Source organism: Ruditapes philippinarum, unplaced genomic scaffold (genome assembly GCF_026571515.1).
Source record: "Ruditapes philippinarum isolate M1 unplaced genomic scaffold, ASM2657151v2 ctg1219_1_1_1_1, whole genome shotgun sequence".
NCBI lineage: Eukaryota > Metazoa > Mollusca > Bivalvia > Venerida > Veneridae > Ruditapes > Ruditapes philippinarum.
In genome coordinates, this window is record NW_026855121.1 from 46,616 (window position 1) to 71,085 (window position 24,470).

Here is a 24,470-nt window from a genome sequence, read left to right on the forward strand (position 1 = left end):
GTTTGGTTTGTACAGTGTAGTTTTTGTAAATTTTTAAACTATGTTAGTGTAATAAGTGACAATACTCGAATGTGACCTTAGATTAACCCCTAACCTGTTGAAATAGTGATTTGGTACCAATATAAAACTAGGCCAGCAGGCACAACCCAGTACTAGTTGCCTTCATTTTCGCGAGGAAATGACCACAGTTTTTTTACTTCTGGTACATGCCAGAGCAGAGGTAAAGTGTGAATGGCCATAGAAAGGATTTCATGATCAATCACGATGAAAGTGACCTGCACCTTTCTGGAATCAAACCCATGTTGCCCGATTCACAGTCGAATTTGCTCTACTTATTGAGCTAACTGGACAATTTTGGCTACTAATTTCAAATTTACATCTTTATATTCTTTAAATTGATGGACACTTTAATGCTGTAGTATTCTTCAGGCAACAAAGGTATAAAAAACTGTAAATCTGAAAGCATGGACTATTAAACAAATAAACACACTTGCATAACAAAGAAACAAGACTGTGTGGGGACATTCTTATGCTTATTATATAACCAAGGTAAGACAAATATAGCCAGATTTCTGCCAATGTGATAAAAAGCTAATAAATATTTCTAGATTTGAAAAACAAGTCACTGTCACCAGGATTCCAATGAATAGTAATGGTTGTGCCATGGAACTTCTAGATGAGATATCATAGGCATTACATTGTAGATTACCTAGATATATACCATATCAGATGAATAAGAAATTACCTTACAAATCAAACACTTTAAATGCAAATAACATCAGCATAATCATGTACCCTATTCCTTTATGCTTTGTGTTCAAGTATGCTTTTAAATATATCGTCAGCCAAGTGGTTGAGGTCATTGACTTCAAACCACTTGCCCCTCACAACTGTTGGTCCGAATCCGGTCAGGTGCTACGGATTCATTTATATGAGAATGCTATCCAGTGAGGTTACAGCCTATCAGTGGTTCTAGTTCTACTCAGGTGCCTGTTTATGCTTGCAATAATGCATGGAGAGGCAGCACCTTACGTGTTCCTCTACCTGGAAGTATGACCTTTACTGTGGTTGCAATAAAATTTCCAACCAAAAGAAGAAATACGATGAAAAAAATCAATCAAATACTATACTTTGAACAGAGAAATGCCTCTAGATAATTTTACACTTAGGCAACAAGTCAATCGGTTAGTCAGGTCAAAATACACTGTCAACTTGTTTCATCTTATACCAAATACTTATAATATTAAAATATTTTCTTAACTATAACAAACCTGCATAAAATTACATTTGGTACTAAAAAATAAAGTTCTCACTTCATGTAGTCATTCAAACTTTAACTTTTTATGTCCCCCCCCCCCACCAATTATTAATATTACTGATAATAAATGAAATTGAGGCAGCATCTCTTTAAATAGAACAGAGGTCTATCAGTCAATTATCTACCCACATACACCCCCTAGGGTACTTGCCAAGTACAACAATCTATTTTTTCTCATAATTTAAAATTTATCAACACTTGCTCTATCAGGAATTTCATCTTCCACCTTATCGCAATAAATCGGCAATGGAAAACTAGATTTTTTTGCAACGAAAAACAGTATGATCTTTAAACAAGCTAAGAAACGATTTCACCTCTCAGCCGTAAAACACATGGATGTGGCAGACACTTTGTAAACATTTCTGTGCATTAATCTTAATAAGATATTTATGGGCTGCTTTTATACGAATTCTTTCTAGTCTCTGTTTAGTTTCTAATCAAAGGCCTGCGGGGAGTGCTGAAGTATTTTGTAATCAGGTCCGTCTTTTTCTTTAATGCCAGATTATAAACAAATTGAATTTGGTTCTATAATCACACTACCAAAAAAACCCCAAACCTTTCTGTGGTTAATAAACCAGAAATGCTTTTTATGTTGAACATTTTACAAAATGTAATTCCTATTCTGCCATTAAGCCAGTTAATGTTGCTATTACGAAATTAATGCATGTTACACTTAATCACTACCCCACAAAATGTAGCACAGTTTTAAATTAATTCATATAGCTGGGGGGAAACATTCAAATTCTCACAGTTTTACGTAAATTGTAGAATTTTCTGTAATTACTAAAACTATGAATAACGTATATGTATGTAACTTGTACATATATCTTTACTTTGTGTGATCTTTTTTTCTTTTTCTTTTTTCACAGGAACATTCTGTCGATTTGGTTAAATTTGCAGTCAGTGCTAACACCTATAAGCAGACCTACCTACTTTTGTCGTCAACCTGTACACCGCATAGATTTATATAACATTATTAACAAATGGATATTTCCATAATTTTGTTCAGCCTACTCACATTTAACCATGAAAATAACAAAAAGTAAATAAATTTACCGGACTAGGTGTTGGTGTCGGAACTAACGATGGTGCTGAAATTGCCGGTGGTGGCATGCCACCATATGTGTGTTGATGTTGATGCATATGTTGATGTTGATGCTGATGCATATGCTGATGAATATCTGCCCGCATCAATGGCGGTATCGAACCTAGCAACGACGAGCGATCCTGCGACGCCAGAAATCTGCGATTTAACTCTTCTCTCAACAAATCCGGATCTAAAAATTACAAAAGAAATTTTAATTTCAAGACTTTTCCTTTCATTTAATGCTATACAACATTTATAAATAACATTCAACCTGCATTTGAATAACATTACAGATTACACAAACAAAAACAAAACAAAAATTTAAAAAAATTGCACATAAAAAAACTTACTATATTGCCATATATTCATACTATGTTTTTCCAATCTATTTTAAATTCCATATCATTTTTATTGTCTTTTTAATTAAATACCATCTTAATAATTCAATTGCTTCATGAAAAATAATAAACCAAAAGCCTGTTCTCTTTAAATAGCAAAAATCCTCACAACTTCAGTTTCGCACCATTCCTTAGAAAATTAACATTCTATTATCAAAATTTACGTAAAATTTATTTTTAGAAACATTTATATTGACTGATATCTTCCTTAAATACAATCTTACCATTACCTCCACCTCCCCCTCCTGCTTTAACTTTTTCATCATAATTTGATTCAACATCAACAAGTTCAATGTTCTACCAAAACAACTACCTTGTCATTTCCTAGAGTATTGATCATTTCTCCCTTATTTTGTTAATAATTTCCAAAAGAAGAATACACAGGGATGATCTTGCCAGTTGCATTGCCTTCCAACTTATGACCTCTCAACACACAATTCATAACAAAGGAATGAGTCCTTTGATTTTTTTTCCCTGTCATTGAAATGCCTATTTCAAACAATGTTCATTAAGTTATTTAAGCAGACCAATTAGTAACACACTATTCTTGGAAAACCACAAATCTTAACTACCAATTCTGTCCAACAATTAAGTTTCCATTCACAAGTCTTCTTTACAAAGAAATTGTTTGTTTTTATACGCTAATTTTATCACGTTTTTGGTCATATCTCTGATATCCGTCCACTTTAACCAGCTTTCCTGGATAATTAACCAGTAATGACCAATATCTCCGAAGTGAATGACTAGTAATCCGAAATCATTTCTGAATCAACCCCCCCCCCCCCCTCCAACTAGAAGAAAATAATTAATGACAATATTGAATAAGTCATTAGATTGATTGACACAAAGAAAAAATAAATTTCTCCTCGCCCAAGGATCAAACCATGGTCCCTGGATAAGAAATCCAATAGTCTGCCTATTGAGCTAAGCGTTTTTACAGGAAAAAAGGAATGTGATACATAAATCAATAGACTTACTTGAAATTGACAGAGGTGACTCTGAAGTTATATGTGACGATGGTGCTCCGCTTAGTGACCCTGGTATCGGACCACCGGGGAGTCCGAGCGGTAGAGGCGGAGCAAACATGTTTGGATGCGGCTGTGGCGTGGACTGATGGTGCTGATGTAGTGACGGTATCACGCTTGATCCCGGGAATGTCGGGGTGTGACTAGGTGGCGTGGAATGTATCGGATGGAGTCCTGGGCTTGGCCCTAACGGACTATATATACTTGCAGCAGAAGGGCCATGTCTGTAAATAAAGAATGATAATAATAAGGCTTAGCTTAACTAAACTTAAAGTAATGTTGAATCTGTTACAGTCATACAACTGCTTTTCCAGCTGTACTGGTGGAGGTCGCCATATTACATAATTTAAGGCACATGTGCGGGGAACCAGATTTAAGCGTATAGATCTTACATAAGCAAGCTAGATAGCAATTGATTAAATACATTATTAAACATTACAGTGTAATAACAGGAACATATTTTCTTCATTCAAAACCCACTACAACATATGGTTTCCTCTCAATTTCCTTACATCAAAGAGATAAAACTAAAAAATGGCTGTATTTCTATCTCCTACAAACAAAAAATCTGTATCTACTTTAGTTTTTTCCCCATATCTCTTCAAATTCATACACATAAAATCTGTTGCAATCTTCTCTCTTTTTTGTTTTGCCCTTTTTTCCCCCACAAAAAATTAAATTGCTTTTCATTTTATTTTATAACACTAGTTTACCTAATAAATATTCATGTTTGTTTTTTTATCCAATCTATTGCTCAATCACACTTCGCCTTTCATAAATTCAGAAGAAAAAAGATCAAATTAATAAAACCATGATGCTGGTATATAAAATGTGTGACACCCTCAGACTCCTCATATTTGAGCCGTGTCACGACAAAACCAACATAATGGGTTTGTGACCAGCATGGATCCAGACCAGCCTGCGCATCCACGCAGTCTGATCAGGATCTATGCTGTTCGCTTACCAACCCTAATACAAATAGAGAAACTGATAGTGAACAGCATGGATCCTGATCAGACTGCGCGGATGTGCAAGCTGGTCTGGATCCATGTTGGTCTCAAACGCACTATGTTGATTTTGTCGTGACACGGCTCATATATTAAACTGCGTATCAAAATATTCAAGTGTTTTTGTGGTTTAAATGTTTCAGTAATTTGAGCACTAAATATTTTTATTTTTGAAACTGTCATTATATTTAAAAAAAAAAAAAAATCATACCAAAAAAACAAGACCTTAAAGACTTTTCTTTCTTAATTTATTAAAAAAAGTAACAAAAAAAAAACAACTCTTAAGTGAAATTTTAAGATGCCAGAATGTAATAAAAGTACAAAGCAAAAAAAACAACTCCCTACAAAAAAAGGCCCACCAAGCATTGTTTAGATTTTAAACAAAAGTCAGGGGGAGAAAAAAAAACTACATAAACTGAACGGAAGTCTATGACCGAAAGTACATCATTTTAAAAGCATTAACTTATATTACAAGCATTTTTGCATGCTACAATTTAAGTTAATTGCAGGTTTAAATGGTCCGACCAGTCATGCAATGCATGTTTTTACACAATATTTGTAAGGTTTATATCTCTAGTTATATCAGCATGACATGAATTTCACATGGCGAGTAAATCTGGAGGTAACCTATGTTAACATAACGTTAACAAGTTAAGTTACCTTACCTCTATATATAGTGTAACATGTTACCTTTCTGATAGAGGCTCCATCAATTAATTTAAGGTAATATCTCTCCGCATACTTTAATTATATTTTGTTTAACATGTCACCTTTCTAATAAGGGTTCCATTAATTTGCTCACTTATGATAATTCCGGGTACTGTAACACAAGAAATTTTTAATAATAGCCGTACAATCACTCTACGTATTATATATTTTGTGTAACATGTCACTTTTCTAATATGGGCTCCATTAATTAGCACATGCCTCTTGGTAAAGTTCCCAAAAGTTCAAATGTATGTGTTAATTGAGCTATTTTAGAATCATACTATTCAATCTCATCACACACATATCCTGATAATTACCAATTATCACATAACTGTATTCTTGTATGAAAATATTGTATTATAAGTAATACACTTTAACCAAAAGTCACATATCTCAACGCGACTGTTATGGAAAATAATTAATTGGGAAAATGAAAATCTTAACTTAAAATTCTAACTTTAAAATGGGGCATAACTTTAGGGATTGGCAATTCAAAGTCCTCAATGGAAAGCATAATGTCAAAGGGCTTTTTACATGATCAAATTAAATCTTCTTGTACATAATTATTCTCCTTTTCAATGTGTATACATTATATAAGTCTATATTTGGAAAGACAATTTGACATTCAACTTAAATACAAGTAGTTCATGATTTCAGTACATCATTCATCTTAAAGAAATACTAGTACTTTATAATGTCAGTATCTTAAAAAATACAGGAAGTAAATATTATTTTGACATCCTCCATTTTGAATTCTAGATTTACCAACATTATCATTTACCCTTCATATTGAGGCACATTTGCAGCATATTCAAGTCCAGGAGATTTACACAGGATTTTCCCAAGTTAGTGTGGGAATCCAGTATTGTCTATAAATGAGGTTGATGGAATGAAATAAGTATAAAAAGTCAAGCCATAACAGTCTGAGCAACTACCTTCAGCAGAGAGATTTCAGTTCCTGCTGAAAGGTGATTGCTTAATTACAAGGAAATCTTACCTTGAGAAAATTAGGTGATTGCTCTTCATAGGGAAGTTTTACCTTAGGAAAATATAGGTGGTTGCTTTACTGAAGGAAGTCTTACCTTGGGAAAATTTAGGTGGTTGCTTTACTGAGGGAAGTCTAACCTTGGGGAAAATTAGGTGATTGCTCTATAGAAGGAAGTCTTACCTTGGGAAAATTTAGGTGGTTGCTTTACTGAGGGAAGTCTAACCTTGGGGAAAATTAGGTGATTGCTCTATAGAAGGAAGTCTAACCTTGGGGAAATTTAGGTGATTGCTCTATAGAGAACAATCTAACCTTGGGAAAATTAGGCATTATTATACTGAGGGCTGCATGCTGAATATTGAAATTAATAAAGATTTCCTTCAGGACATTTATTTGAAAACATAATGTAACCTGTCAATTACTGTTTAAACTTCTCTACATTAAGTAACTGAAAGCACTTGGCCCATTATTTCAAGTCATTGTTGGTAAAATGACTAAACTAATGTATGGTTTACAATAAGTAGAAGTGCATAAAAAGCTGTTCGTGAACTTTTATTGTAGATTTTTATATTTTACTCTGATGAGGTCAAGGTAAATAACATAAAGAATTCAATGTTACATTATGGAGAAGTTAATTATGTTATTCAATAAGTTCTACTTGTCAGTGAGATACAAATTTCCAGGTATTTTATGAGCTTTTACATGAGAATCGGCCCAATATTTTATCGAAAATCGTCAATTAAGTGCAGTAACGGGTTAACTCCAATTAACTTTAGTAGGTAGTTATCCATTACTGCATGAAGGTGATGAAATATTAACTGATCTGTTCTTTACAAATGCCTGACAACTTCTCTTATATTTTAATTATTGCTTTAAAAAACCTAATATCAGACTTTCAACAATAATATCTGTTGTCATCTTGATTCAACAAAATATTGTATTATTATATTAATTACTGCGTACATAACACGGATCACCTTTAAGACGGGGTGTTAATTTTATGATATGGAGAAAAACATCTTACAAATTAGAAATTTTGGCAAAAAAAGGTGGTAAAATCATTCAAGATATGTGAACATTCTATTTCTATCTAATAGTCTTGATATATTCCAGCCATTGCATCGTAACTCTCAATTACATAATAAATCTACCAGAAATTGTAAATTTCCGAACAATTCTAAGTTCATCAAACCTTCACTTTTAAAAATGCATGGACACTTAAAAAAAACAACAACAAAAAGGAGTAGTACTATGAACAGGTCATGTACCTTGATGGAGCATAGTTACGTGCAAAACAGAAGGTCATTCACATCTTAAATGTTAGTTAATTTGTGATATGTTCAGATCACATACCTCTCAAAGGTGCTAAATGTGATACATCGTAGATCATATTAATATATACATCTAAAAAAAATATTTACTTGTGAAATCACAGGAAATATCCCTCTAAAAGCATTTTGTAAGTGATATCTGTAATAATCAGATATGAAATAATGGTATAGCAGTAATTCATTGAAAATGATGTGATAAAATTTAATTAAAATATTACACCTTACACCAATGTGTTCCTTCTTTAATTATATTTCTGTAAATGTCAGCGGGTCTTAAAATAATTGAGTCGCGCCATGACAAAACCAACATAATGGGTTTGCAACCAGCATGGATCCAGACCAGCCTGCCCATCCGCACAGTCTGATCAGGATCCATGCTGTTTGCTTTCAGTTTTTCTTCTTGTAATACAGTAAATAAGCGAACAGCATGGATCCTGATCAGACTGCGCGATTGTGTAGGCTGGTCTGGATTCATGCTAGTCCCAAACGCACTATGTTGGTTTTGTCATGGCGCGGCTCAATTTAATATTCTTGTAAATAATAATATACTTGTTAGACAGCTTGGAAGCGTAGACTGGCCTGGATTTAAAATGTTGTCAAAAGTTAATAACTTTCCATTCCATGACAGTTAACGTTAAAATGACACCCAAGAAATTAAATGACACCCAAGAAATAGAATGACACACAAGATAAATTTTTTTGGCCTAAGTGAAACCATTAGTGACATAGCGCAAGCATTATTGTAACTGTCTGTTTTCATAGTAAATCACGTAACCTCATCATCAATCTATCTATCGCATATTAGTGATGTGTGAAACAAATTAATAATGTAACAACTAATTTGAAACTCTTGCTAAAATTCATGCCTTCTGAAGTGTTTTTTTCTCTCCCTCAACCCGCCATGTTTCCTGGCAATAGACTTGAGTTACACAATGCTATTTCTATTCTTTATCCGCCTACTTCAAACAAACACTTTCGTGACTTGGATGAAGACAAAATATCATTTGTCCTTCAGTCATGGTGATCACATGTACAAGTTTGCAGTAACTGGTGAGAAAAACAAAGTAAGCTAACAGTCTGGGGAAAACAGGTTAGCTAACAGTCTTGGGAAAACAGGTAAGCTTACAAGCTAGGGAAAACAGGTAAGCTAACAGTCTAGGGAAAACAGGTTAGCTAACAGTCAGGGAAAAACGGGTTAGCTAACAGTCTGGGGAAAACAGGTAAGCTTACAAGCTAGGGAAAACAGGTAAGCTAACAGTCTAGGGAAAACAGGTTAGCTAACAGTCAGGGAAAAACAGGTTAGCTAACAGTCTGGAAAAAAAAGGTTAGCTGTTTGTAGAAAATAGGTTGTAAGCTAACAGGATCGATTTTCCTTGAAATATATGAAATAGGTAAATCACACAGGATGTCAATAGTGTATATCATAATTGTCCCTTTTTCCTCTTTTTTTTTTTGACTTTGTTTTATTATAACTTTCGGAGTCTAATAGCCAAATATTGTCTATCATGAAAATTTTATATATTCTGAAAATATAGACTACGAAGTTCACTCCGAACCTTGTAGTCATTTTAGAGAGCATTGTAAAATTACAAACCCAGAAAATCCTGGTGAGAAGAATGACTTTGAGACAGCGAGACTTGGAGGTAATTGTTGGTAAGTCTCTCGTTCACGTGAATCTTCCCGACGAGGCGTCTTTGCTCTTGATGGTGGTGTTGGTCGCCTTGACTCACGATGGATCACAGGGTTGCTTATTATAGATGAAAGAGAGGTTGACGATGACGATGCTGGTAATAATGGGTGCGATATTGATTTATGACGAGGCGACGGTGGCCTAGATTTCGTCAACGGTGGCGGAGATAATGGTCGACGCTTTATCACCGACTGAAAATTGTTTGTATGACTAACATCCTTATTAACATTATTGTTATTGGTATGAATCTTTTGTTGATTTAACTGGGAAGAATATTTACTCTCAACTGATGAAAATTTGCTTTCTCCCAATGAATATTTACTGTCAACTGACGAATATTTATTGTCAACTGTTGAATATTTATTATCTGCTGTTGAATATTTATTGTCAACTGATGTATATCTATTATCAAGTGATGAATATTTATTGTCAGCTGGTATAAATTTATTGTCTGCTGACGTAACTTTGTGATATGACTGATTAACAACTGGTTGCAGATGATTGTGTTGATGGACGTGTTGACTACTACACGTTGTCGTATTCACGATATGATGCGCAGTCGTAACGTTTACACTCGTAGTTGTTTGACTGCTAGTGACTAGTGGTATACAGCTTGTGGTTGTGGAGACGATGGTGGCAGTGACATCACTTCCTGTTGTTGTTGTAGTATGAGTTGCCGTGGTGATTGTTGCACTATGTGTTGATACTGGTGGCAGAAGGGACGTTACATTTCTTTCACCTGAAACGATTTAAAATCAAGCAATAACAATTAGGTCATTTCCCTTCCAGCACGTAACAGGTTCATAAAAGATTTGCTATATGGAGTTAGTAACACAAAATTTTCCTTCTACTCATACATAAAGTGTGGAGAATGAGTTTCTACACACAAACCAAACCACCAATGATTCTGTTTCTTCAAACTCTGGAAGAAATAACCTCTTTATTTTATCATTAGAATATTAGAATATCCTCTTCAAATAAAAGAAAAATATTCAATTTTGTAAACTGAAAAGCATGATTTCATTGAAATAGAATAATCTTTCTTTCTCTAAATTAAATTAAAAAAAACAACCTGCAATAAGTTCCTGACATAATATTTATCATTTTTATCATATCCTGAAGTCGAAATAAGCAAACCTGCCAAAATATCAAATTTTCTGACATTCCATCCTATCATACCCCCGCCCCCACACTCCCTCTCTCTATCACTACTACCACAGATCCCCCCCACCCCAATCCCATTACAGGATGCTTCAGTCTTGAACAGATATCATATTCTTTGCACAGCTTCTGTAAATTGGCAGAATGCTGCCATAAAACATGCATGAATATAATATAGCACATTATTAGCCAAATAATCTTTTTTTTCAAGGACCCCACTTGTGTTTTATGGCCGCCAAGTAATGGAGTTGTAACAGGAAATCTCTGGGGTTTACAAGTGGCTAATCAAAATCCATTCTGTCAGTTTTGATAAAATTATCAGACACACTACAGGTACTTTACACCTACTTTTTAATATCCAAGGTTTTTCCTCTTGGTTGTAATGAGACAGCTGTGGTTTTCTCATTTCAGTCATTACATTACATATCTGATGATTGTCTTATTTTTTCATTATTCAATCAACAGTTATATAGTCTACTATGGTAGTCCAGTACCATATTTGGAGTCTGTCTTAGTACTTGACCCTTTCTAATAAGTAATTTCATTTAGATTTTGTCATGTTAATGTCTCGTCTCTTTAATACGTTTTTTCATAGATTCTTAATGTTTTGTAAGGCTCCATGCCTAACTAAAGCATAAAAGGTTAACTGGGGAACCATTAAGAAAGAGCCTTCAGATCAAACCATGTTAATAAGGATCATGAAAAAAAGTGTTTTTGTTTGTTTGTTTTCTTTTTTCTTGGGGGGGGGGGGTAAAATCTTAATCTAAAATTTTTTATCAACAAAACATTTCTTAAAGCAATCCCTTAACAAATCACACACACAAAATACAACCTCTTTATATTCGAAGAAGGCATATAAGAGATCACGGTAATAAAAATCACTGTGCCAAAAGCCCCATACAAAGATGACCTATAAGACAACGCATATAGCGCACAGCGTGCATACGGCAAGGGAGCGTTATGTGCACACTAATCAATCAAGAACTAAAACACATTTGGAACACTTCAGACTTAAACCACACGCTCTTTGTACTTTCTCAAACTCGTCAAGTGTAACTTGTATTTGATTGCCTGCTATTCATTTGCGGCCTAAGTGCGCTCTTAACCAGTCAAATACCTCTTCAGTTGCACTTCAATAACACTTAACCATTCTTATGGAAATAGTGACGTTGTCATAGTAACATCATTCTGTTCGAGAAGACCTAAGAGGTATTCACATGACAGCGTTAAGTGGTTTATTAAGGGCATCAGTCTGCCAATTTTGGATTTAAAACTAGCGTGTTATCTTTTGTTATATCATCAACCGATAACAAACTTCCCATGACTAGACAGTGTTCTCTAATTGTGTTGTGTTGCTTTTTTATAATTCCTCATTGTCTTTTTTTCCCCTTTTGACAAAAGGAAGTATCTTAAAGAGGACATTTAATGGCCTTGTAGAGATATACTTAAAACAAATCAAGAAATATGAAATGGTTTTAGAGATACTTAAAATGGGTCAAGCAAACTGACATTCTTTATATTTTTTTTAAATGTTTTATCATAAGTTTCATATTCTTTTAATTTTGTATTAAGCTAAAGATAACTTTTCGTTCAGAAAATAAACTTTTAATTTTGTTTTAAGCTAAAGTTAGCTTTTCGTTCAGAAAATAAACTTTTAATTTTGTATTAAGCTGAAGATAACTTTTCGTTCAGAAAATAAACTTTTAATTTGTATTAAGCTAAAGATAACTTTTCGTGCAGAAAATTAACTTTAAGCTGAGAATGTAAACTAATGCCATAAGGTAATTTTCTTGCTTTTAAAGGTTGAGGTGCCTTTCAGGTACGTGTAGGCATCAGAGTACTACAACCAACTTGCAGCAAACTCCCGACGCCGGACCATTGGTGAGGTGCCATTCAATTTCCCCAGTGAAAATGGTCAGCGATCAAAAATTTAGTGTTATTTCAGTAAAATTTCACCAAAATTCTATCATTGTGACAATTCTATGCATTTCAGCGAAATTTCACTGAGATTTTGGTGACATTTTCACTGGGGTTGTGACTGGGCATATTGATAAATTATAATGTGCTGAGAGATCCATCTTTTTTCCCCATTCTTTAGATAGGTGTATGGTTTGACCTAGTGTGCCCTGAATTACAAATTCCTAATATTTCCCCCTCAAAACTTCCAAATGTTCATAAATATTCAGAACTTGGCAGTGTTTTGTAACCCAATTTCACCTAGTTTGGGGACTAGGCAATTTCCAATTGGGCACATTTTTGCACCTCAAAAATTTCCAAACGTGGAGCTTTCGTTTTTGTTTTTTAAACCCCATTTTACTAAGTTTTGGAACTAAGCAATTTCCTATCTGACAAACAGTCTATACCAGGTCCCAAAAAGGGTGAGGAAAAAAATCCACTTACATGTAATAATACTGTTATTGATAGGTTTGAAGATATCTAGACTGGCATCTGACACCTGAAAATATACAGAAATACAGCATTATAGAATATGCATGCTTATAGGTAGTGAAAACTAAAAAGCATACATGCCATAACGTCCCGGATGCCCGGGATTGTCCCGGAAATCGGATGTCTGTCCCGGAGATGTCCCGGGCATCGATTTGATCCCGGAAAAAAAAATCATGATAATTTGCAAAATTTTCATAAATTTTCTTAAATCAAATCTCGCACATTTCATCTCTAGATCGTGATACATAATCTGACCTGGTACACAAAATACACAGGAACGTTGACACTTACAAGTTTACAATATACAGCCCCCCAATTATCGACTGTCGATTCCCCTCGGCAATAGATTCTTCATGCATCGGCAATTAACATTCTCTGTTGAATTCGGCAGCGTTTAATGGTCGGGTTGATCAATTGTTTACGGCCCTTAACAATTATCGTTAATCCCCGATAATCATTAATTTTTAGATCAATCGCTAAATTGCCGAAAGTCTAATTATTACAAACAATGTAAATATATCTATCAAATAAAAAAATTAAAGGTGTCAAATAAATCACCTTGCTGTGTTTGTTTTTATGACTGGAAGAATTGCATTACGTGACATGTAGTAATTATCATGACTTTAAGATATAACGGGTGAACAACATGGCCGCGCCCATTCACCGGGTTTATAACTTACAACTTACTTGCTTTTAGGGAATAATAAATTAAATAAAGAAATACTTTTAAAATGATAAATATGTCGACCTAAAAGACAACTTATAAAACTAGTAAGTTAACTGTTTATCATTAAAAATCAGGAGAAAGTCGTCCTAATTTAATAACGTTATACGATTGACCCCCCCCCCCCCCCCCCCCCCCCCCCACTTTTCCACAACTGCCTACACATCCATTTTTGCCGCGATGAAAAGTGTCCCGGAAAGCTGTCCAAAAAATTATGGCATGTATGTAAAAAGTATAGGAATAAAATACTGAAAATGAAATGAAATTTACATAAAAATATCTCCAGTTGTCATTTTCACAAAAAGATCAAATCTCAATAAATTCTATAAGCAGTTTCAGTGTACAATGTGTTATTTTCAACAAAAAACTGGAACTCTGAAACTGACAAAAGGGTCATCTTCAGGGAAGGTTTTTAGTACACTGGTTTGCCTGTTATTATGATTTAAATACAGCACATTAAAATAATTTTATCTATGCATTCGCCCGCACATAAGATGTTATAGGTTGTTTTACATTGAGATACTTCTTTCATAGGCCTGCATAGGTCATGATCCCTATAAGTTCACTATCACAAAGTTTTACTGTATTTAAAACACTTAAGAAGAAGCAACAAAAGTTTGATTGTATAAAGTAATCTCACTCAACTATATTTTTATTGTACTCTTAAAAAAATATTTAACTATGTGACTCAGAGGTCCCATGTATGATAAAAATCACCGGCAATGTTTGTTTAAACAAGTCATCCATCCACCTTTAATTTGCCCATGATGACAACAATATTGACACAACACTTCATGTTTTACACTATACCCTTTACTGAGATACAGGAGAATTATTGATAAAAAAAAATTGTGAAATATTACACTCTCCATTTATTCATTATCAAAAATCAGATCTATTAATGAAACACAGCATGCTATCTTCTTCTTTATTGCACGACTTGGATTGTTTAAATTGTCTAACGTATAATGTCAGATTGTCTAACGGTAAAATATTACCTGCGATACTGTTATTAATTACCCGACAGAGATTGAAACAAGTCTGTAAACAACAGAAAAATCAAGTCATAAATTAATCGGCAACAAATATTCTCTTTATTGATATTAAAAGGTTACTTTGTCTAGATGTTGTATGAGATATTTAATAATGGGAATTAAACTCCCTGATGGGAAAATTGAGAAAAAAAAAATGAGCCGCGTCACAACAAAACCAACATAATGGGTTTGCGACCAGCATGGATCCAGACTGGCCTGCGCATCCGCGCAGTCTGATCAGGATCCATGCTGTTACTTGTTATAGGGTTTGTAAGCGAACAGCATGGATCCTGATCAGACTGCCCAGATTGTATGTTGGTTTTGTCCTGAGCGGCTCAAATGGGGAAGAAATCAACAGTTTAAAAAAGTTAACAGGCCAATGGAGATACACAAGCTAAGTCTTTTCATCTCTTTTTAGGAAATAGAAATACAGAAAACTCAAAAGAATGCAGAAAGATAAAAAGAGAATCTGTCAGTAGACAGAATTTTTACTCCACAATACAACCAATATGTGTAAAAGAAAAAATAACAGAAATGAAAAATTATCGTTTCCACAGTAACAGAGGGAAAACAACATTTGATTAACAGCAACCTTAGAGGCCAATAATTCATTTGTTGAAGCTACATTAGAAAGTAAACAAAGAGCCGGTCTCTCATGTAATGGGAAAACAAATAGGGATAATTTGTCAGAAATTTCTCTATAATTTTCCAATTTTCCTAACAATTTCCACGCTAATTGGTCTCGTTCAAAAACCTGTGTGGTTTTATTAGCAAGAATAAAGTCATTTCTATTTCGTCTCTGTGGGATTCTAAAGAGGGGGGAAACAAATAACATTTTTTTTTTCTATAAAAAAAAAAGATTTTTTTTTTCAAAAGCTATAGGAACCAGTTAATTAGTCACAAAAAACCAAAGCATTAAACAGTTGCCTCGTAATTAAATCAGTAGCTGTGTATAAAAAAAAAAAAAATTGTCAACACATAAACAGCAGCAATATTCACTAACAAATCATTATCATGTATACTTATATATATTATATATATATATAGCAAAAATTTAAAGCTCTCATGATTTAAATGGCAGTTGCATTTTGTTTTTAATGTGTTCTGATGCAAGATGGAACAAATTTACAAATCATGGAAACTACTGTTAATGAAACTGTACCAATAACATTGTTTGCCACATAGTATTTCAGTCATACATAATTACTCAAGCCCTTAATATCCAATCTAATTTGCCTGAATTCCACACAAATACTATTCTGTTTTTTCAGTCACATATCCGTAGGCCTACTACCGATTGATAAAAAGCTTTGGATACAGTAACACTTTGATAGTCAAAAAGGTACACAAAACGCAAGTTGCTGACTCTTTTCTGACCAAATACAGTAAAAACAATTCAATATTTTTCCCAACTTTTCTCATACTTCATCAATTTTTTATAGAATAAGTACCAACCTCAATGTACTGAAATCACTACTAGTATATTTCCTAAATCCTCACTTCAATTTTGTGAAGAAATAACCACATTTTTCGAAAAAAAATTGAACACAAATTTAAAAGTTTCCTCTTTTGGCATAGAATGATAGATAATAAGCTGCAACGAAAAAAGGCCTTCGATAACACAGTATCACAGCTCGCTCCAGATGTAACAAAATATCGAACATTAGAACAGTACTATGTAACAAAATATCGAACATTATATAAAGTACATTATAAAGTAGCTGTATTCTGTATATTAATGTATCCGCCAGATGTCACTTTTAACATTTTCTTCTTTACCCTAATGAAATCTGCAGATATGTTTTTTTTTTCCACATTAATCTAAGTTCATTATGTAAATATGATACGAAACATGTTACAATCCTATTGAATTGTTGAATTGTTAGGTTAGGGAAAAAAAGAAGAAGAAAAAAAGACAAGCAAAAAAGACACATTTAAGATTTTTACATACAAATGAACAGACTGACAAGGTTTTCCAAACAATGTGAGATACATGGTCAATTTAACAACAAACCATTACCTCATGTAATGTAAGAATGCTAAAATATGATTCTGTAATATAATTACCAATGCTATAATTATAAGATAAGACTTATTTTTGAATATTGATAGTATCATAATTCTATAATATTTTTGAAATATACAGTTCATTTTGGGAGACTTAGATATATTGCTTGGTACGCACTTACAGTGCTTGGCTAGCATAAAAGAACTTATATCCTAGTGCTTGGTAAGCACAAAATTGCTTGGTATTCATGCACACCTAGAAGACCATAGTATGAAATAAGTTTAGTGCTTGGTAAGCACCCTTTGTAAGCACACAGAATTTTTTATAAGCACCAGTGGTGATTGGTTTTTATCTTCAGCCTATGGTAAGCACATAATTTCTTGGTATCATAACGCATAGGTTACCCTTAGTAAGAATATAATTTAGTGTTTGGTAAGTACTTGTAGCCCTTCGTAAGTACATGTAGCCCTTGGTAAGTATCAATAGTACTTAGTTTGCCTCTTGAGCACATGATAAGCACAGCCTTGTTAAGCATACTTGAGTGATTGGTTTTAACTGGAATAATATACTGATCAACTGTTTCAAAACAAATCCTTTATTAGTCTAACATTAATGAATTAATGAACAAATCCCATCTTTAAAGAACAAATCCCATCTTAAATGAACAAATCCCATCTTAAATGAACAAATCTTATCTACAACCAGTAGGAGCTTACATGAACCAGAAATTGGATATTGAACTAATAACTGAAAAAATAATTGCAGTAAAGAAACTAATTACATGTACGTATGATGACTTTTGTTTTTTCGTCATTAAAATATTCATTGATAGCCACAATAAACCCAACAACAACAACAAACCCACAGCATAAACAGCAGTGAACCATGAGACACTGAAAAGCTTTTAAATAGCTGACATTCTCCGGTTACCATCATCTTATTGATCTGTGGTTACCAGTGGTCAGTTGTGATCTCCCTCAGGTAATTACATGCCTTAACAACCCTGGCAAATACAGCCAATTACTGCCCAATTGACCTCGACTAACCTCCGTCTACTGTCAGGTCTAGTCAGGTCATATCAGGCCAGCTGTATAGATAAATAAATTCTACAGCAATGATTACATCCAATTAGTAACACTTTTCGTTAGCATCTAGAACTGAAAAAGCAGCAGACTTGGAATAACCAATGGGAATTCATTAAAATGACTGTGAGAGTCTGCCAGCAAAATGCAAGGATAATGTAAACATGCTGCGGGTCTATACTAGTTGGGTATGAAGGTTAGCATCCCCTCTACCATTCAGAGACTTCAACCAGTTCATTAGAAGGATGGTCGGCTCCTTTAGCTCAATAGGGAGAGCATTAGATTTGTAACCCTGGTTGCCAGTTCATAATCCATAATCCGAGGTTGTGGTAAAATTTCTCTCAGTCTCTGACCATTGGTCTTGGACATTGTGTCTAATAGTCATTTCTGTCTCACCAATGTGAGGTTACTAGTCACTTCATTTTTATGCTCTCAAATTTGGACAAAACATTGTTTAAACTGAAGAATCCCACTATGTAACATTTTCATTAAAGAATTGGTTGAAGAGGTTAAATGAGAACAGTTCATTGAATAAAAGAACTTAATGACCTTTGTTGCTGTTACTATAAATAGAATGAGATAGCGACCAATCAACACCCAGGAGACAACCCCAAAGGATTCAATACAACACAGAACTATCTGTGTAACTATAAATAGCATTTTACACTGTTCTATTCAACAGCAAACTCTCAGAATATATTTTCTCTATCAATTTTCCCATCAGTTTTTTTTTTTCTATCTCACAGAAAAACCAGAAACCCCTGTCTGCTACAGAAAGTAAAAGCAGGAGAAAAACATCACCAAGCACGTTTTTTTTTTAAAGTTCAGAAGAAACTTCTGTACACGACCTCCCATTAGTTTTCACTATCTGTCTGTAATCAGCACAATCTGTCCCTCTGCACAAATAAACATACAAGTTTGCATGTTATTTCAGGCACCTTTGTTGATAAATAAACACATACTTGCCTGACAGCATTTACTGACTGACAGTTTCTTAATTGAATTACTCCATTTTTTCCATCAAACAAATTTTATATATGACAATACAGCAAAGAGCCCCGCAAGGAAATCTGTAACTTTTCTCACTAGATGAATCAATAATAGCTTTCAGTGACAAGATTTCAAACAGATAAAATTGACTTTTTCCTTTGATTAATCTTTTTAAACCCTTGTTTCTGATAAGATTTTGTTTATTTGTTTTGAATATTCAAAAGATTGTTTGTTTGTTTGTTTGTTTCATTGTACACCTTTTCCAAACAGTATTTCAATCATAAAGGCAGATTCAAAAGATTAAATACTGAGATAGTAAACTAAAAATTTTTCATCTCAATATTTTAATTAATGATAATCAGGCTTGTTATATTTGAAATATGTATTACTTAATTTCATTGGTTAATTACAATTACATCCTCAGTAAAACAACCAATCATCAATCAATGGACTGTAAATCATATGTTTCTTCATTCTGAAGCTCAATTTCCATATAACAGTGACACAATCAAAATTAATGCTCAACAAATACAGTAAATTCAAAAAGATAAAAAAAGCAACACTTTGTGGCTAAAAACTAAAAACAATACCAGCAAAAATTATGCATAACAACGAGGCCAATAAAAGCCTCATAAGTTCTGGAAAAACCATTTGCTATAGTGCCTGCCAAAGTCATCAAAGAAAGACAGTGAAGGAATAAATAAATAAACAAACAAAATGCCAACAGTAAATGAATTGAAAATATTATTGGTATGATAACGATTGTTTGTAACAGACTAATTCCGACTAGTAAATCATTCTTCCAGGGCAATTTTTGCATTACCTGAGGATGTAGATGCATTTTTGTCCTTTGTATGTTTCATAATAAAGAAAACAAACATAAACTTCTTTGCCAAACCATTTCAGAAACGAAGAGAAAAGAAATAGAATGAAACACCAAGAGTACGACATATGTGCACTGAATCCACACAACAAAATTACAGCCAATGGTAGTTTCAGCTCCTAAATATTTAAACTACTTATTTCTTCTGATGACTTTTTTTTCCTTAAAATAACCAGGAACTACTTTTTTATTATTACACCTACAGTTTTGTCCAGAAGAGGAATAACCATTTAAGAATACAATAATTAATGATCATTTTTTGGTAATTTTTTCATGCTCAAATTTGTAAGCTGAAAAAAATCAACAACAACATTGAAAATGTTGCATTTGCCTACTCATGGTAAGCTACTGTCAGCACTCCTAGCATCTGAGCTTGCCCCAAATACAACATTTATATCTTACAAAGGTATAATTTAGACCTTAAAGAAACAGTTCATAATGTATTTATACAGCACCCAGGCGGTCACCATGGAACATTTAGCTTCAATGTAACATACTGTTAGTTTTGGCAGTGAAATTGTTACATACATACAATTAATTTTTTTGGAAATTGATAAATAATCACAATGTCACACAGTGATTCCAGGAAAACAGAATTATGTAATTCTTGTTCCATCTTTTACCATTTCATATTGATCATCATTCAACTATGTTACTTCAAATCTGTCAAAAGTAATTTAAAACATACAATTTCAACTAAATTTCAGAAGATCAGTTTCTTGTCTGACAGTCACTTTATCCACTAACAAAGAAGTTACATTGCACAAGATGAATGGATTAATAATAGCTGTCTTATGATCAATTCTGGTAATGTTACAAACGAAGTCCTTTTTCCGTTCCTCAGTTCTTAAAGTTCCTGTTTATATATTGTCATGTAGATACAATTTATACGTCTGAAGTAATCTGTATTCTTCTTCTTAATTGCTATATATTCAAATATTCAACAAGTTGTCCTTATTAAATTATCTGAGTGAACTGTTACGCTCTCTGCATAATTATTAATTCCAATTAACATTCCGAATCAGACTTCATTTAATTCTGGATTCAAATCATGAGACTTCCAATTAAGACTGGAGCCCCAGACTCATTATTACTTGATAATTTTATATTATTATTGCCTTAGTACCCTATGATTAGATGGTGGAAACCCCACATTTCTGTTGCGCTCGATAACATCCTTCTAATTACACACATTGGATTATCACAAATGTTTCTAAATAAAGACCATTTAATCATTTTTTTCCGGTGTTTTAATTTTTAACGGTTTCATATGTAAACAAAATATAACTTGCAAAAAGAAGATTCTTGCTAAAGATATCCAGTATACGGTAGAGTAATGCATCTTACTAATTCAATTACAACATCAACAGATCTTTTAAGATCCCACATAACAAAAAAATCCACTTAATTAATTTTCACTCTTAATATTATTACTAAATCCATTAGATAGGTATTTAGTTATGTAACATTTTTGCACTCTTCTGAGTATCTATCACAATCCTGGGGCACCCCTCATTTGAAGCCAATTACATTAATAGAGTAATCAGATAGTTTCAAAGCTATACAAAAAACAACCCCAGTGAATTTCATCTTTATTTCTCAGCTGGTGATGAAATTGGATGTAACTTATCTTTTTGATTCAGTAAAAGATAAAGACATAAAAATTATGAGAAAGCTCAGACATATTCTGTTTAACTAACTGACGAATATTTTACAGGAAATCAAAGTAAATAGTTTATAACTTTATACTAAAATACTGTTATTTTGAGAACCATGCATTTACAAGGACTTGCCAGTGGTCTCAATAGTCTATCTTGTGTTACCGAGGTTTTCATAGACTCGTACATTAAGTAAGACCGTCTGATTTTGCTTCTTAAGAAGCTGTGTTGCCTACGACATTGTTGCCTGCCTTTTAACGTCTTGTCTGTGATTATGCAGGCTTCATAACTTCTTTCGTAATTCCATTTTGTTTTGTTTCACCCATTGTTTCCTCGTGTATGGCACACACATTCCTTTACAATGGGACAATAGCCACTTTTCATGGAATGGCACATTGAAGATTCCATAATTACCGTCAGTATATAAACACATTTGCAGAATCTGATGATTTCAATTTTTTTATGTTTAAATGCTGAATTGTGCTTAAGCTCATGCTAAGGCGGCGATCATAGCATACAGTTACCACTACAGTCCATGAATAAGTTCAATCAAACCAATTATGCAATATTTTCAATTAAGCCATTTTGGGCCTTCTCTATGGCTTCTGTTTCTCTCTATATTTGGTGACTCAGAGAAACATTATTCTATGATGATTTGTAGGTCAACAACATGAGTTCATGCCATTTTGTGCTCCACTTCTGTTTCAACTGATGTACAAATGGAGGAGTCTGCAAGGTTAATTGCAGAAAAGCTACATAGTACAGTAATAGAATCTGAGGTCAGGTAACCTAGTGGTCATGGTGTCAGCCTCTAAATCCTGGGTTTGAGGGTTCGAGCCATACTCGTGTTACTACTGTGTTGCCACATATAACACCAGTTATGATTCAGCTCATGGAACACCCCCCCCCCCCCCCCCCCCGCTTAAGTCATTCAAATTGGCTAAAAGCTTTTTCACTATCAAAAATAAATTGATTCAGCTCATGGAAACCCCCCCCCCCCCCCCCCCCCCCGCTTAAGTCATTCAAATTGGCTAAAAGCTTTTTCACTATCAAAAATAAATTGAAAATGTTTAAACTAAACTTACAACAGAGTCTGAAAATACTTGTAAGGTGATAAGACTCTGCTGTTTATAGGAGACTGAAATACTATTAAACTACAGTGTTAAACTTGTCACAAAATAATAAGCAAATTCTGTTATGGAAAATACCCCACCCACTTAATCCTTAGACAAATCGAGCCCAAAAAACAAGATCAATTCAATGACAATGAACAAAAGCACCCTGAAGCTCCTTACAAAAATAATCATGTCACAGAAACTATGGCATTGTAGGGGGAAAAAATGAGGATAATTATGAATGCCTTATCTATCTAATATTCTAACATGTCATGGACTCTGCCATCCCATAGGACAAAATGCCAGCAAATCATAACCAATTTTAGATAAAAACTGTCAAAAGGGTCACAGAGTTCAGTCTTCTGAGTATCAATCAGAAATTTCATAAAATTTCCAAGCTATAGATTTTCATATTATCATTTTTGGGGTTTTTTTTGTAGTGCTTTTTTACAATTCAGTATGCACCTGTCTTTAATATTTACTCAGCTACATGTATGATAATTTCCACGTTTATGCATAGGCAATTGAATTTTAACGTAGAACTTGATATTTAAAATAAAATGAAAGGAATATAATCTGTATTATTGTACATGTATATCAGTATCAATTTTAAATTTTTATCCTAAGAAATAATTCATTATCATAAGTGTGCAACTTTAACATCACATTTGATCACATTTCAAGTACAAATACGAAATTTAAAGGCTTATTGAAGTACTTAAGATATTCAATGATCATGTAGTAAATTTACAAAGGATTGTAATTCAAAATACATTTTAATCATTTATGGAAATAACAATAATAAAAATGAAAAAGTATCAACATTTTTTTTTTCAATTCATTTAAATCCATAATGAATTCTCAAGTTTTGGGGGAAAAAAAGATATTTTTTCATAAATTATCAGCTAATCGTTTTACCTGATCAAATATTGGTTATTCAAAAAGTATAATATCCTCAGTGCATTTTTCCAACCTACTATAATTATGTACATTCCAATATACAGAATTTCACAGACTTAATAATCCTTCTCACAAAATCATTCTACCACTTCTTTCAAAAAATCAACGTTTCATTTAATTAATCCAGTATAAAGAACTTGGCAAGTAACAAACACAAACTTGCATATAAATCCCATTAAATACGTCACACACCACCGGATAATCTGGTTAATCCTTCGACTTTCTTCGTCTCATAATGAACAAATCTTTTGAGCACAGTATCATTCCAGTTATACTTCTGCTAAGATCTGTCGATTGTCTAATCTAAACCAAATTGTACACCCGAATTACTGCCAGCCTCAGATAGTGTCTAAGGCAATGAAAGTTTCATCAGAGTTATGCCGTTTTTTTACCGTTCTCCCCGCCAAGCAAGGAATTTCTATCATCATTAGCGAGTTTAGACTGTGTCACAAAAAAATTGGCGATTATGTCTCTAAGACTGAGCATCAACGCACTACCAGTCTAGCATCATCTGGCAAACTAATAAAACAAATTCTATAATACCCCTCTCATAAATAATAGACGAAAATTACGAAAAAAAACAACAACAGCACTTTCTCTTCGTGAAAATAAGTAGATTGGATAAGTGATATTCATGAGCAACAAAATTATTTTCATATCTCGAGTTCTCATCTACAAAGTAATTGTTATGTTTCTATGCAACAAAAACTATACCATTTACATAATTTATGCTCTCATAAAATAACAAATGAACTGATTGATCAAGAAAATGAAAAATATATCCACTTAAAAAAAAAAGAATTTTTTATATAAATGCCATTTACAAACGTAATAATATTGCCTACAGATAACATAGAC

At 33.4% G+C, this 24,470-nt stretch overlaps 1 protein-coding gene across 4 annotated transcripts in view; it reads right to left on the reverse strand.

Annotated features, from left to right (window-relative positions):
- LOC132742156 (autism susceptibility gene 2 protein-like) overlaps positions 1-24,470 on the reverse strand; it is a 141,747-nt gene that overhangs the window by 13,003 nt on the left and 104,274 nt on the right. For all 4 annotated transcript variants that reach the window (XM_060730487.1, XM_060730486.1, XM_060730485.1 and 1 more), the window contains exons 6-9: positions 13,111-13,165; positions 9,454-10,288; positions 3,781-4,052; positions 2,375-2,595 (exon numbers count right to left, since the gene is read on the reverse strand). In XM_060730487.1, coding sequence (XP_060586470.1) covers positions 2,375-2,595; positions 3,781-4,052; positions 9,454-10,288; positions 13,111-13,165 — 1,383 coding nt within the window. The remainder of the gene's footprint in view (positions 1-2,374; positions 2,596-3,780; positions 4,053-9,453; positions 10,289-13,110; positions 13,166-24,470) is intronic.